Source organism: Myotis lucifugus, unplaced genomic scaffold (assembly GCF_000147115.1).
Source record: "Myotis lucifugus unplaced genomic scaffold, Myoluc2.0 scaffold_62, whole genome shotgun sequence".
Lineage (NCBI taxonomy): Eukaryota > Metazoa > Chordata > Mammalia > Chiroptera > Vespertilionidae > Myotis > Myotis lucifugus.
The window spans coordinates 87,908-104,199 of NW_005871110.1; the positions used below are offsets into that span (position 1 = coordinate 87,908).

Below are 16,292 nucleotides of genomic sequence, written 5' to 3' on the forward strand. Positions count from 1 at the left end.
CTATAGCTAGGAGACACCTATTAACAGGGGCTCTTGCGAGTCACTGCTCAGCAAACCTCTCCCCAGGGCGTGGGTTGGGGAATCTGGAGCTCCCAGCTCAGCATGGGGACCTAGGGACACAAGAGAGAGGCCGGGCTTCTCTCCATCACACAGCAGCTATCGAGACTCCACCTCTACTGTCGCAAGAATTACAGAGACGTCCGTGTTTTAATGGCCACATTTAAACTGTTCTTTGAAACAAACCTAACAAGCCCTCTGGGGTCTGTGTGATCAAATTAAAGCTTAAAGATACATCTTTCTTGCCGAAACCGGTTTGGCTCAGTGGATGGAGCATCGGCTTGCGGACTGAAAGGTCCCAGGTTCGATTCCGGTCAAGGGCATGTACCTGGGTTGCGGGCACATCCCCAGTAGGAGATGTGCAGGAGGCAGCTGATCGATGTTTCTCTCTCATCGATGTTTCTGGCTCTCTATCTCTCTCCCTTCCTCTCTGTAAAAAATCAATAAAATATATTAAAAGAAAATAAAAGATACTCTTTACATCTTTCTGGAACCAAATGTGATCCTGTACAAGGCAAGCCTTCCTTAATTAACAAAGTCACACGTTAGGATGTGATAGAGTGCTGATGAGGAGAAATTACTGTGTGAGAGATGTCCTAGTAAGTTATCTTCCACAGGCCTTGTGGCCAAAGGAAGGAACGGGCTGGGGTCTGTGTCCCGGGCAAGATCTCAGCCCTGATACTCAATCAGTTCACGAGCGGAACTTTAGCCCTGTCATTGCTACACTGGCTTACTCGACAGGAACAAAGCCATGCTGCTGAATCTGACATACACCTCTCACCTAGACACCCACCATTGACTCTTCTCTGCTCTGTAGAGCAGCCCCCACGGAGGCACAGGCTTCTTGTATGCTACCATCCAGCCAGCAGCTAAGACAGCTTCTTGGTTTTTGAGGAATAAACACACTTGTAGATGCCTCAAGTGTCTATTTTTTTTTTCCTCCCAAATGTGGTATCATCATTCCCGGTAGGGAAAGGAGATGATGTCTTTATTAGGAAGCTGTACTCTGCCTGAAATACTCTGACGTGCAAAAGATAAAGCAAATCTTCTGGCGTGGATACCAGTTCTGGGAAAAAATGTTCATCTGGAGCCTGAAGGAGCTTTAGTCGTGTCAGCATAGTTGGAGGAAATTCCAGAGCGCCTCTGGCTCAAGATCAAGCACAGGGTCCCGTGTGTGCGAACAGACAATCTGCTCAGTGCCTCAAAGTAGTTAATAAAGTAGTTGATAGGGCTGATGTGTTTTTAATCCCAATGGTTTTCAGAGGATAAGAATTTCAGAGAGAATGGGACACTGTCAGAAAGAAATCAATGAAATTCAGAGGTAAGAATAGTTTTATATAAACTTTTGAGACCGAATACTCTTTATTCTATTCACACGAGGAAGCATATACATCGATTCTTTAATTAGGATGCCCCATTACTCTGTTTTTATACTTTTTTTAAATTATAAAATTATAGACCTTCACTACAGAAAAAAATCTCAAACTTTTCTTGAAATGACAATACCACTGTCCACAGCAATTTGGCCCGAAGCCTTGTTAGCGCCCTGGATCTAGTCAGTAGCAGAAACAAAAGCAGAGTGCTGCTCTATAAACACTGCCCACATGCTCTCAAGCAGCGTGTTCTGACATCCCCAGCACTAGCAGACCCTGGTCTCAGACACGGGCTCCTCGGCCTGTGGAGGGGCCCGGAGGAGGCTCGGTCTCACCTCTCACACTGCGATACCGACCAAGTAAGGCCGGGGCACCCCTGATCCAGAACAGGAAATCTCCGTGCAGAAATGATCCGGTTCTGAGGCAGGCTAATTCCCCAACTGCTGGGTTTCGCTGCTGACTAAGCAGTTTTTCTAAGGTGAAAGTGCTGCTTATCTTCACAGTCACCTTACTCCCAGAGTTGGGGGCGGAAAGGGGAAGGAGGAGGTAGCGGGGCGAAAGAGGAAAGTCTGGATGAGGGAGAAATGCTGATACCACTTTCTCTGGTTAACCAAAGGTTGACTCTTATTTCAGCCCATTTCTCAGTGGGACAATCGGGGGGCTTGATGATACTCTTCAGCAGATAAATGCAGTGCGTTATTTTTTTAAAATAACTGCAGAAAGGCTCAAAAGTTACCAAGAATGGTAAGACAAGGCCTCTGGCTTTCAACAACCTCCTGTCTCCTGCTGATTCTTTCACCCTGTGAGTACGTTTCCTTGGGCTGTACCAGGGCTCGCTTACCTACATCTACGGCTTCAAGTGCTCCCAGGCTTTATACAGACATAACCCAGGATTAGACCCGTTCACCAACACATGTGAACTAGCCTCTCTACACATAACCCTCCACTGCTCCCCCTACCAAATAATTCTGGGAAGGACATTTCCCCACCTATCTTTTGGGGTTTAAGGAAAATGGTCACTTCATGTCCCCCATTCTCAGCATCTACTTTGATGCAGTGGTGTTCATCATCACACCAAATAAATGTTAGAGCCATCCCCTTCCACATCTAACAGGATGTGAACAGAGACCTTTTAGAGCCTTTGTTAAAATAAACCAAAAACAAACAAACAAATAAGCAAGGCTCATAAGACCAGTGCACACCTTTCGTCATCCATTTCCAAGCTGGACTCGCTCTCGGAGAGCTGTCGACAGAGGGCTTCTCTCCTCTCCATCTCCCTCTGCAGCTTCCTCTGCAGCCGCAGGTTCTCTTCCCTCATGTGACGCTCCTCCTCCAGATACTGCGCCATCTTCTCTGAGTCTGAAAAGCCAGAGTTCTCAATGAAAACGTGGCCCGTGCACGACCTCACTCACTCACACATAAACCTTGACCAAGACCCCGGCAGTCCAGCTCCTAGGCTATAGACGAGAACTGTCTTAAGCCAGGAGTCCTCGCTCTCTCAGACTTTAAATCTGGATTTAAAGTTTACCCCAAGTACCAACGTTTACCGATGATCTGCATTTAGACAAAAATACAAAAAGCAGTGTTGGGAGTTTAGGCATCTTCACCCCCACTTCCTTGCCTTCTAAGGGGCCTGAGGTGGAGGAGGAAATGGTGGAGTGCAGCTAAGTCTGGACTTAGCAGCTCCCAGAGCTTCCTGCATTCCTGGAGCTCCAAGGGGTGGGGGCTCCATCAGGGAAACAGAACCAGCCCACGGGCTGCCCTCTGGGCACCATTTCTGCTGCCCCTCAACTCCAGACACAGTGTGGCAAGTCACCCACGGAGCCTTCACACTGTCAGCACACCCACGGCGCACTGCGGTGGAGGCGCACTGAGAGCCAGTGAGCTACATATGCTGGGCAACGGTTATAATTCCCTTTTAAAAAATAGAAATTGACATAGTAAACAACTTTCATGTTTCAAATAAGATTAATTTTGATTGTGTGTGTGTGTGTGTGACTCACTCACAGCCTTCCCGAGTCAGAGAGCAGGTAAAGACCTGCACGCAGCCTGGCTCTTGGGATGGCACCTTGGTTATGACAAATACCCCTTCCTGAGGAGCTGGCCATACAGGGGTGGGCAAACGTAGGTTCACAGTGGTGGGCATGTGAAACAGTTTATTCTTGAGTTAGCAGTTAGCAATTACTGTATTATTTACTTGTATTACAACTGTAAACCTACTGCTGCCCACCCCTATCTGTTGAGGTCTCCACTCCAGCATCCATCTCCCAGCCAGAGCTGTCTAGCCCCGAGGTAGACACTGGACCTAGTGGGATTCTCTCTCCCAGATTCCTGAAATGCAGAACGGACACCTTCACGAGGCTCTAGGACAGGGGTGGGCAAACTTTTTGACTCAAGGGCCACAATGGGTTCTTAAACTGGACCGGAGGGCCGGAACAAAAGCATGGATGGAGTGTTTGTGTGAACTAATATAAATTCAAAATAAACATCATTACATAAAAGGGTACGGTCTTTTTTTTTTTTTTAGTTTTATTCATTTCAAACGGGCCGGATCCGGCCCTCGGGCCGTAGTTTGCCCATGGCTGCTCTAGAATCTCTTTCTGCGGAGTCCCTGGTTCGCAAGCCCCATCATTGTGAGGTTATTCTGGGCAGCATTCTGGCACATTCCAATAAATGGCATCACATGACCTCCCCAATCTTTTTCTGGTTTACCTCAGACAGAATCTGTTGTTACTAAGGAACCAAAATAACCTTACACAAAACTCAGTGTCTACCCATCTTCCTGCTTCTTCCTTTTCCCTGTCTTAGCCATGAGTTTGGAAAAAGTAAAACCTCAAAAAGGGGGGGGGGAGGGTAATATCTACTTCTCTATTCTGAAAAATAGCTACCCAGTCAAAGTGGCCATGATCACGTCTGAGAGAGTTCTACAGGTTTTGCTCCATAGTTTCAGCCCGTTCCAAACTTAAGAAGGAAGGAGCTGAATGCCACACTGGCCATTTCTCTGCCACAAACAGACCCTATTTCAACTCCCAAGTCCATCGAATTAGTTTCAGTTTTAAGCAACTCTAGGAAGGTCTGGTGCTTTAGCAAATAATGACTTTTGAGGATAAATATCCCATGACTTTTAAGACATCATCATTACAGAACATCCTTATTTTAGAAATTTAAATAAAAACACCAAAATTAATGAACACTATTATGTACACTAAACACTAGATCCCTCCGTTGTTCTCAATATAATCAAAACCCTGCTGCTTCATCCAGTTGCAAAAGTCCCTTTAATTGAAGGCATGCTGGGAAAATATTTACAAAGCACACTTTTAATATACACGATTTAAATTACTCCATCCCAAATATGCCCGGGCGCAGCGTTTCTCAGCAGCGCTCCAGGAAACATTAGATTGGCCCCTTGAAGTACTTATTGTTTCCAGAACCAGAAGGGCGCTGTCAGAGCAAGTTGCCTTTCTTTTCCATAAATAGGAAAGAAAGCTTCGCAGAACTGAGGGTTGATGAGACTTCAAGAATAATCAGTTAAGAGGAAACAGTTTTTCAAAGGAAACGGCAATCCTTTCACATCTGGGGAAATCAGCAGGGGGAATCCTTAACAATAATCTACAGACAAGAAAGCCGGTCAGCAGGAATGATGGCTGGAAGCCTTCCTGGCTGTTCAGCAGTTAACAGGCCAGCGTTAGCCAGTGTGGCTCAGTTGGTTGGGTGTTGTCCAGTGCACCAGAAGGTTGCAGGTTCGATTCTCGGTCAGGGCACATACCTGGGTTGTGGGCTTGATCCCTGGTATTGTGCATGCAGAAGGCAGCCATTTGCTGTCACAGCCTCACATTGATGTTTCTCTCTCCCTTTCCCTTGCTAAAAATCAGTAAACTATTACTTAAAACAAACTAACAAAAACGCAGGGAAGCCAGAGGCATAGAGAAGACACCAACCAGGTCCAAAACTTCTGGGTGTTACTGACCCAGGCACAGAGAGAAGTCATTCCTTGGGTGCCCTCTGCTGGCACACCGCCACACCTGATTTCAAGAGACTAGACTTCCAGAAGTCAGCTCTTACCTTCCTTCACGCAGAGCTCCCTAAGACATAGGGGCCACAGTTCATGCGCCCCCTATCTTCAACCACCTTGCAATATCTAGTCCAAGATAGTCAACTGAGAGTGACTTCTAGTCAGAGTCCAAAGAGGTGGTTTCCACATAATCCAAAGGTGACCTTCACAGTCTGCCTTCACTTTCAAGTTTATGGTTAGAAAATACCAATGCCCAGACCCCACCCAAATCAATGAAATCAGAACCTTGAGGAAGAGGACTCTCCACTGGTCTATTAAAAACTCCCCAGGATTCCAATGTTCAACCACAGTTGAGAACCACAGGAGAGAGCTTCAAGTTCAGATCAATTGGACTTGGAGGATAAGGATGAGTGAGGTAGATGGATGAGGAAAAGTTATTAACTCATCCTCTAAACCCAACCCAAACCACTTGTGAGCGGCTGAGGGCCACTTGCGGCTGTTCGGTTCGGCTTTCTCTGTCCTCACACTGATGGGTGCCTCTGGTGGTATCTGCAGTCTCTTCAAAGACCAAATAGTGCAGTAAGAGGGAGGTAATGGGAATGAAAAATTCTTCCCAAATTTCTTCTAAAAATGTTGTCTGGGACACAAGGCAAGTATACATGAGAAAGAAAAATGCAAGCTGATGGCACTGGAAAGAATTCAGAAAGGTGCTAAAGGACACTGTGTGCCCAACACACCAACAACTCAAAAAACATCCTAAAATAACTAATATTTGAGAACTCCTTGACTTGTTTTCATGAAATGTATTTAGTGGTTCTCAACCCAGAGTATATGTCAGCATTACCTACATTAAAAAAACAGAGAGCCAGGCTCTACTCCTAGAGGAAGGCTAGAGACCTGTATCGAGTTAGACAGAATAACGAACTCCCAAAGATATCCAAATCCTAACTGCTAAAGCCTGGGAATATGTGACCTTACGTGGCAAAAGGGACTTTGCAGATGTTATTAAGTTAAAAACTTTGACATGGGAATTTGTCCTGGATTATCTGGCTGGGCTCAACAAGGTCCTTATAAGGCAGCGGTTCTCACCCTGTGGGTCTCGACCCCTTTGGCAGTCGAACGACCCTTTCACAGGGGTCGCCTAAGACCATCCTGCATATCAGATATTTACATTACGATTCATAACAGTAGCAACATTACAGTTATGAAGTAGCAACGAAAATAATTTTATGGTTGGGTCACAACATGAGGAACTGTATTTAAAGGGCCAAAAGGTTGAGAACCACTGTTATAAGGGGAGGCAGAGTCAGAGTGAAAAGGAGGTGTGACAACGGAAGCAGAGGTGGAAGTGAAGCCAATGGAACTAAGGGGCCATGAGCCAGAGCCTGCAGGCATCCAGCTGGAAAAAGCAAAGGAATGGATTCTCCCTCTAAGCCTTTTCCTGCTGACACCCTGACTTTAGCCCAGTGAGACCTCTTCTGAGCTTCAGACCCCAGAACTATAATATAGGCATCGGCAAAAGTAGGTTTACAGTTGTCTGTATGGAAAATGATGCAATGACTAACAAATAATACAAGAATAAACTTTTGTTTTGTGTGCTCACAACTGTAAACCTACTTTTGCCCACTCCTGTATAATAAATGGTGCTGTTCTAAGCTACTAAGTGTGTGGTCTTTTGTTACAGCAGCAATAGGAAACTAGCACATTGTGTTTTTTAAAGTTCTTGATGCACCATCCCAGACTGAATAAGAGCTTACAATGAATTTTAGAAAAGAAAACAAAGATGAAATCACTGAAATTTACCCTGGAGGTGTTCTTGAACAGTAATCAAATGTGTGTACAGACGTTCATTGCAGTTACGGCATCACCAGCAAAAAGGGTCTATTGGTATGGGCCTGGCTAAATAAAATGTGGTATAACCAAATAATTTACCCTGGAGGTGTTCTTGAACAGTAATCAAATGTGTGTACAGACGTTCATTGCAGTTACGGCATCACCAGCAAAAAGGGTAAAATAGAAAGATGCAAAAGAGTATATTCATTGTACTACTATTTGTATTTTAAAAGTTTATACAAACATATATACCTGAAAAAATCTAAAAAAATGGGTAATTGCACCCAGCTGGTGTGGCTCAGTGGCTGAGCATCAACCCATGAACCAGGAGGTCACGGTTAGATTCCCGGTCAGGGCACATGCCCGAGTTGTAGGCTCTATCCCTAGTAGTGGGTGTGCAGGAGGCAGCCAACTGATGATTCTCTGTCATTATTGATGTTCATCTCTCTCTCTCTCCCTCTCTCTGAAATCAGTAAAAACATCTCTTTTAAAAAGTCTTTTTAAATGGGTAATTGTCAGAATTGGGTGGTTGGGGATCAGAAATGAGAGACTTATTTTCCCCTGCATACCTTTCACTACATTGCCTATCTGAACAAATAAATTGGAACAACCTAAAAGCAGAAATAGCAGAGACCCACACAAATGCACAATGATCTCATCAAGTATTCAGAAATTTAGTTCCTTTGACTTCCAACTCAACACTCCGACCTTTTCCAAAATAATAAATATAAATTTCAAAAGCACTTATTCAAGTACCATGAACAAATGTTAGCTATGGCTAAAATTTAGCAGTAAGGAAGATAAACACCCTAATCTCTGCCCCCCAAATATATTGAGGTCTCTTGCAATCCTAGAGATGGACGCAGGGGAGAAGGTTAAAAATATTACCCTGAAATTATTTGAATTATTTTTTAGAAGAATTCTAAACTAGGTGCCTGGCCCTACTACAATAATTTTTAAAAAATAATGTATTCCAAGATGACAGGATAAACATGTATTGGTAATGAAATACATTACGAATTTGATTAACACAAATCAAACAGTAAATGTCAGTAAAACCCTTGGTACTTGGTAAGTGGATTAATTCTGCAGATAGAATACAGGGAAACCAGAGGCTACGTACGCTGTAACTGAGCGGCCCTCAGCTGCTTCTTCAGCCTCTCCACTTCATTCTTTAAAAACCGGATGTGGCGCATCATGTTTTCTGGAGAGTCGATCTCCATGGAGATGTCTCTAGGTGATGGGGGAGCTGAGACTGGCTGGTCTAATTTCTCCTGCAGGATTCTTTATGGAAAAGAAAAAAATCCAACAATGAAAAACTGTTTGCCTTGGAAAGACAAAACATACTAGCCAGAGGGCTTGTTTTAATAGCAACCTCCTGTAATGAATGAATTGCAGAACCAATTCACAGGGTTGCTGATCTCCTCTGCCCATTTCACATGAGCTTCTGGTCACCCTGACCTGGTATTCGGGTCCAAGGGCAGAGCTGAAGGACCCACCCTCCTTTTCCTTCCTTTAAGTTGCCACTGGTAATTAAGCATTCCTAAAAAAAAAATCTCTAACATTTGGTTCTAAGTAGTATGTCTGGCATACAGAAGGCTCCAGAGTTATCTACTCACTAAATGTTTGACATGCTGGTTGAGGACATGGAGATACTAACGGAACGTCACTCTCTCAAAGCTGAAGGTTTATGAACTGTGCACTATCAATCTCTGTGGATGGTGGCATAACATAAGAGACTCAACGTATAGCCCTAACCGATTTGGCTCAGAGGATAGAGCGTCGGCCTGTGGACTCAAGGGTCCCAGGTTTGATTCCGGTCAAGGGCATGTACCTTGGTTGCAGGCACATCCCCATTAGGGAGTGTGCAGGAGGCAGCTGATTGATGTTTCTCTCTCATCAATGTTTCTAACTCTCTATCCCTCTCCCTTCCTCTCTGTAAAAAAATCAATAAAATATATTTTTTTTAAAAAAGAGACTCAACGTATAAAATTCCCTGCTGAAAACCAAGCTGAGGGCATGGCAAACTGATGAGAGGCCCTTGGCTTCTGGCCATAGCTAAGGCAAAAAGTTAAAAGCAAAACAAAACAAAAATTATTAGGTTAATAATTGGCAGTTCCACCTTCCCCACTAATTACTGTTAAGCACATAAAATGCGTATTTGTTATATTCAACAGCTTTTGACTTATAAAATGTCAATTCCAGATTGCTCAACCCAATAATCTGCAATAATTTGGTACTGATTGTGTTCTGCAAAGGAAGACTGAATGGCAACAGACCTCCATGTCCCCTTTTATAGGTTGCTGGGGGGTTTTGGTTCTGTTTTGTTTTTAACTTTTACCTTTGAGTTTGCTCAACGGCTCTAGCTGAGCAACCCATTATGTTAAATGTTGTAATGGTCCCTACATTTATTATGTTAAATAATTTTTCCTAATTCCAACTATTAGTACAGCTACAATAATGCAAGACGCAGCTGGTTCAGCTACATCTTGAATATTTCCCTGTAGATATACAGTGCCTCTACTTGCACTTTTCTTAAAGCCTGTGGTATGTTTCTATTTTGCAAATCTTGAGATGAACTCAGAATGATTTATGGATTCGTCCAAACACAATATTTATGGCAAAAGGACTCTGGTTAGCAAACAAAGGTCCTCATAAGGTGGATTAATGAACGTTTTCAAGAAACTCCCTTTCTACACCCATCCTTACATCCCTCATACAGACAGAACTCCTTGCTATTCTTCAAGCTCCAGCCACCCAAAGTCTGCAGCACTTAGAAATAAGGGCCTGACAGTACCTTGCCCAGAGGGTTCAAGAAATGTTTGCCGTTGAATGACATTTCACATCCATGTACATACATTTAACGCAAAGAATGCTAACCTTAAATATGTACGAGCATTTCTTTGCAGCGAGTTTTAAGACAATTACATGGTAATTTTTCTATCAAAATCTCAGTCTTCCTAACAAAGTACATTTTATAAATATATAATAACTGCAGGAATGTAGTACATATGCTATGCAGTTTAGAAAAGAACTGGGGAAGCCAGATCAATCAAGTAAAAAAGCTGAAACTATAGCCATCCTTCAGAACAATTTAAAGGTGAACAATAGCACCTTGACTAATTTCTTCATAGCCTCTGACACCAAATGGAAAGAAATTCTACTGGGCCAGTGCAAGCTAAGTGTAAAGAGGTGACCAACATGAAAAGAAGTCAGGAAGCTTTCAACATGTTTTTCATTTGACAAATTAAATGACGTGCATCAACCATGGAATTAAAGGTCCCATTGTTATTCTTCAGTCACACCCAGAACAGCACCCTGGCCACATACGCAATCCCGTATTAAACAGTAAGACTGAACAAACCGCTTTTCAGCTTCAAGTTTATCCATTCTTTTCCAGAGACGATTAACTAGTGCTTCTTGTTCTTGCTCCAAAGTATTTTCAAGGTCAATCTTCTCTCGTCTCAACTAGAGGAAGGAAAAGAGTTTTACTGAGAATAGCAGGCCACTTAAACTTTGATAATTAGATTTCTTGATTGGACCATTATGACCCCTTTACTTGGAGAAACTGCAAAGAAATGGCCAATTTTCTAGCACAGACACGTTAAATGCATCTAGTTCTTACACTCTTGAGAAAACCAAGACAGGTTCATTCTTTGATGTTACAGCGTAATTGCTGTCTGGTACATCACTTGTTTCAGCATTTATTCAAGGCACATGGGAAATCTTCCTTTAAGAGAGTTTGTGGGGAGTTCTGCTTACTAGTCATACCAGGACCTACCTGAATGTTTGTACCCCCATTCTGCCCCCCAGTCCTGCATGTAGTTCAACATTAAAGATTACACCAACATTTATATGAATACCTCAAACATCCATATTTTTCAATGGGTGCACATAAATATGTCCCAAGATATAAAAATAAGCACAAAATTATAAACACCAAATTCACAGTACTGGTTACCTCCGGGGAGGTAGGAAAGAAGGGAACTTTGATTTGAGGAAAGGTATGAAGTTGTGGAGGGAACCCCAAACTATTCTACTTCATAGAAAGAAGCAAACTGGGGAAAATTCACTTAACCAATCAATATTGAGAAATATGAAAATATTGACATCCACGCCAGACACTGGTTAATAAGGAAGTAGCAGGGAACCCAGAAGTCAGAAATGTCTGCCTTTGTGAATTTACATTTTAAAGGCGTCAAGATAGTAAATGAAACAAATAAATTACATATTTGGTAGAGGGTGAAAAGGATATGAAGAAAAAGGCTAGTGAGAGGGCTAGAAAATGCAATGATCAGTAGACTTCACAAGGACAGGTAGAGGGAATGTGCTGCATCATATTTTTGTACTTGTCTATGTATTTGAGATATTAAATAATTTTAACAGGAAGTTTCTTTAAAAAGAGAGAAAGGCTATGTGACTGCCCCTATGCTGTCCCTGCAACCAAACCCAATTCACCTTTTCCATCACCGAGTCAACAAATTATTTGTGATTGCACAGCTGCAAAAACACCACAGTGGCAGATTTCACATTTCCTTAGGAGGTCACAGAGGCAAGCTCCTACTGATCAAAGATCCCTGCATATGCAATAAAGTGAGACCAACACCATGTACAAAATGTAATCTCTTAAAGTAACCAAAGTAGACTTTATCCAACAGGTAAATGCGCCTGGGTCACAGAGTCAACTGAAAATACAGCTTCAGGATTATTTTCTTTGCACGAGCGGAGTAAAGAAAGGGTGGTGGGATGTCAGAGTCAGTCAGACGCATTTTGTGCTGCGAAGCTGGGAATAGGCTCATGCACGCATGCTCCTCAGAATGTTAAACAGTTCCTACCTGAAGCAATGAGGAAAGACCTGGAAAGCCGCAGAGAACTCCTATACAACTTAGTGAGAGTCTGTACTAACCACATTTTTGGCCAAGCTTTGAAGTATGATTCACGGCCATTTTTTAAAGAAACAACATTCTAAGGCATTTGCCTGTGAAGGACCCTGTTCCTGTGTTTGACTAAAAGCATTATAGCGAGTACTTGGCAGGCAAGAAAAAACTCAAGGCAGGCATCATTTTGTAGTAGGGAAACTTACGTCCAGTTACGTTTCATTTTGGAGTAATCATGCACAGTGCTAACCAGTAACTCTGAACATCCAAAGCTGTCTTTGCCTATGGATAACTTACTAGACGTGTGGCTCTAGCAGGTACTCACCCGCTGTGAGCCTCAACGTCCCCATCTGTGAAATGAGAAGGTGGGCCTACATGGTTCCTGAGGGCCCTATCAAAGCTACCCATTCTATCATTCTCCATCAGTGTCAGTCTCAAGACGGCCGCTGTCTTCAGGCTGGGCTGGCTCAGAGGTAGAAGCAGTGAGACAAATCATCGAAATCCCCCATTTCATTTCAGAGCTGAAGGAACACAGGATCTTAAGGAGAAAGTAGGATTTGGGGTAAATGATGCTGTGGGTTGGGAGCCTACCTCCTTTGCCAAGAATTCTTGGGAGTAGCAGGGTAAAGAGCAGCTTCCTGAGTCTGAGAGTATGAGGACACAGAGAAGAGAGCAGGACAAACGGGTTGAAAATGGACATGAATCTCAGCTTCTTCGGGCACCAGCTATCAGTTTACTGCCCGCTTCAGCAAACCGAGGCTTCCTGGGGGTGAAACTTGGGACTGCTTTACCAACTGGCTCTCCTAATTTATTCCCATGAAGTAGGCCACACAGGAGGCCCCAGCTCAGCAGCCTAGACTTGGGTGTTTCATTACACGGGCTGGCAGCGCTATAGGAGTCCGTATTATTTAGCCCCCAAAGAGCAGGGTTTCCGGACTTGTTTTTTCAGCTTTAAAAATCTCTCAACTTTTCAGCATCTCTGGGGAGTTCGGATGGACATTAAGGGGCAGAGACGGTAGAGGGAATGGTATTATTTATGATTACAATGAACTGCCCATTAAATTCTTTATCAGACTTGACCTTCCATCTCCTGCTCATTTATTTCCACAACCTACCCATTTAGAGCCGAATACAGACACCACCAGTTCTGCCAATTCAGGCAGAAGATTTCAGGTGCTTCTGACATTGTCCGTATCTCGAACAACCCTCAAATCTGGGAGAGTACTAGTATATGCTAAGTTTACAGGGTAAGTCAGAAATTTGTGCTTGAATCACGACAGCAGCCCAGTGGCATTGCTCTCACTATGCTGGTCTCTATCTGTAATGCGCTCCCCTATTCCCTTCCTAAGAATATCCCGTTGCTTTTTTTATTCAGTGTTCATGCAATTGGCATCCGCTCATCTATCGCCACACATCAAATTCTCAGGCTAACCCAAGCCCCTTCTGCCTGCTTTTTCGGGGAGCATCGATGGATATAGCTGATTCGTAAACATACTCATTTGAAAGGCCGCCTTGTAATTAAGTCAGTTCAATGGACTGCCAGATTCTCTACTTCTCTTCAGTAGCTCTCCTTCTCATTACAGGTTAATTAACCTCAGACCAAGGGTTCTTATTATGTTCCCAAAATAAATACAGAGCTCCTTTAATGGATAAACTTAGTGTGTATAAATTTAGCCAACTCATCTGAATTCACAGCTCTTCCTGCCTGTGTCTTCTCAGTGGGCAGATACTGACCTCCACCAAAATAGCAAAAAAGAGAGGGTGCAGCTGAGAGATGGCTCCCCACACTATCGGATTTCTGCCTCCCGGTAGCCTTTTCCCATTTAAAGAGAAGTATGACGCTGGCTGGGGCGGAGGGAGAGGCGGGGGGAAGGAATGCTTGGCAAGAATGTCGGATGAGAACGTTAGCCTCACCATGGTACTCAGCCACAGAATTCTGAAAGGTTTTAATGGACCTTTTCAATCCTCTTTGAAAAGTTTTAGTCTAACTACCATATAATCATCATTTCTACGAGAAAATATATTCCAAACACCTGACTTGAAAAACAAATTTGGGGGGGGGGAGATTAAGATGTACAAATTGCCAGTTACGAAAAACGGTCACAGGGATGCAAAGTACAGCATAGAGAATATAGCCAATAATGTTATAATAACTATGCATGCTGTCAGATGGGTACTAGATTTAACAGGGTGATCACTTCATAAGTTACATAAATGTCTAGTCACTACGTTATACACCTGAAACTAATATACTGTGTATGTCAACTGTATTGCAAAAAAGTTTTTTAATAAAAAAAATAATTTTGGAAAGCAGCCTATTACAACAAATCCGAGATAATAAAGAGAGGGCCCTGGCTGGTGTGGCTCAGTTGGTTAGAGCATCATCCTGAGCATCTGAGGGTTGTGGGTTCAATTCCCACTCAGGGCACAAACCCAGGTTGCAGGTTCGATACCAGTTAGGGTGCATATGGACGGCAACCAATAGATATTTTTCTCACACACTGATGTTTCGCTTTATCTCCCTCCCTCCTTCTCTCTAGAATCAATAAAAAAACACATCCTCAAGTGAGGATAAAATAAATAAGTAAATAAATAAAAATAAAAGAGAGGGGGAAGCCCGTGGAAGGGCTACCATATAAACTGAACTCAGACACACAGATTGTGACAACGTAAGTAAAAAGCACTTAGGATGAGGATGCTATAAGGAGTGGACCTGATGTTTAAAAAGAGAAATGGCAGAGTACTCTCTAGGACCTACATTAACCTAATTCATAGTTGGCTAGATTTTTTCTTTTTTAACAGAAAGAGGTAAATCCTAAGAAAACAACTGGGTGATGGGGATTAGCACAACAATCTCCCCAAACCTTCCGGGTTAGGTAGTATCTGACGGCCATTAAAAGTCCAGCCCAATTTCCTACCAACTTATTATGTCATATCATAGGTGTCCAGAGTGGTGACTGTGGAGGTTTATCAGAATCATCTGGGAAAATAAAAAGCACAAAAATTAAGAAAACAACTAAATTAAAGTCAGAAAAATGAACCCAGTTTTTGCAATGGACTGAATGTTTGTGCCCCCAATTCATGTTGAAGCCTAAATCCCCAATGTGATGGTTTGGAGGTGGAGCCTCTGGAAGGTAATTAGGTTTAGTTGCTATCATGAGGGTGGCCCCCATTATGGGATTTCTAATGACCTTTCTAAGAGTCAAGAGAGACTTTGCAGCATGCTGTTCCCTCTCATGTGAGGACGTAAGGAGAAGCAGGCAGTCTGCAACCCTGAAGATGCCCCTCCCTAGAACACCATCAAGCTGGCACTGATCTCAGACTTCAGGACTCCAGAACTGTGAGAAATAAGTGTCTGTTCTTTATAAACCAGTCTGTGTTCTGTGGTATAGCAGCCCAAGTGGGCTTAAGGCAGTTTTGTTTCTAGTAGAGACAGTAAAAGATCTTACTTAGCTCATTCCATCCTACTTTGCCAATACGTATGAGCTAATCAAGGTTTTACATATTGAGTCCTCACTCAATGTTGTTGATTGGTTCTGTGACTTTAATCAAAACAATGCAGGCTAATAGATATAAACAAGAGTTAAGTTCCTATGGCATCTCATTAACATGATCAAGGTCCGATGGTCATAAAGGACTTGCTGTACACAGGAAAGAAGTGACTAACAAGATCCATGAGGGAGCTATAGAAACATATCATGTGCAACTGACACAAAGGGTTAGAACAATGCCCGATGGTCCTTGGTCCCTGGCAAAGCCTTCACACATTAAAGCGACAGAGGCAAGTAAGGCAAACCTTAAACACGGCCTCAGCTGGCATCTGCTCAGGCGATCGGTGGAATTGTGCTCAGCACTGGCTATTCTCCTCGGCTAGAAAACATCTGACCCTTACCTTCTGGCAAAAAAATTTTTTTAAAGAAATCAAGCAGCCAATTTGTGTTACAGATGAGTTAAGACAGGTGTTCCTAGACCACAGAGCCCCTGAGGTACCCATTGGATTAATCAAGCCGAGGCTGGTTCAGAATTAAAAACAAGGTCTAGGTCAGTGGTTCTCAACCTTGGCTGCCCATTAGACTCACCTGGGAATCTTTTTAAACATCCTGCTTTCTGGGCCTCATTCTCTGGAAATTCTGTTTC

At 43.2% G+C, this 16,292-nt stretch overlaps 1 protein-coding gene across 1 annotated transcript in view; it reads right to left on the reverse strand.

The window, feature by feature from the left end:
• The window catches only part of CCDC6 (coiled-coil domain containing 6), a gene marked incomplete at its 5' end in the record, with an annotated part of 57,488 nt that overhangs the window by 13,608 nt on the left and 27,588 nt on the right, over positions 1–16,292 (reverse strand). The window contains 3 exons of the mRNA XM_014456712.2: positions 2,633–2,789; positions 8,402–8,562; positions 10,643–10,746. Of these exons, the coding sequence (XP_014312198.2) occupies positions 2,633–2,789; positions 8,402–8,562; positions 10,643–10,746 (422 nt within the window). The remainder of the gene's footprint in view (positions 1–2,632; positions 2,790–8,401; positions 8,563–10,642; positions 10,747–16,292) is intronic.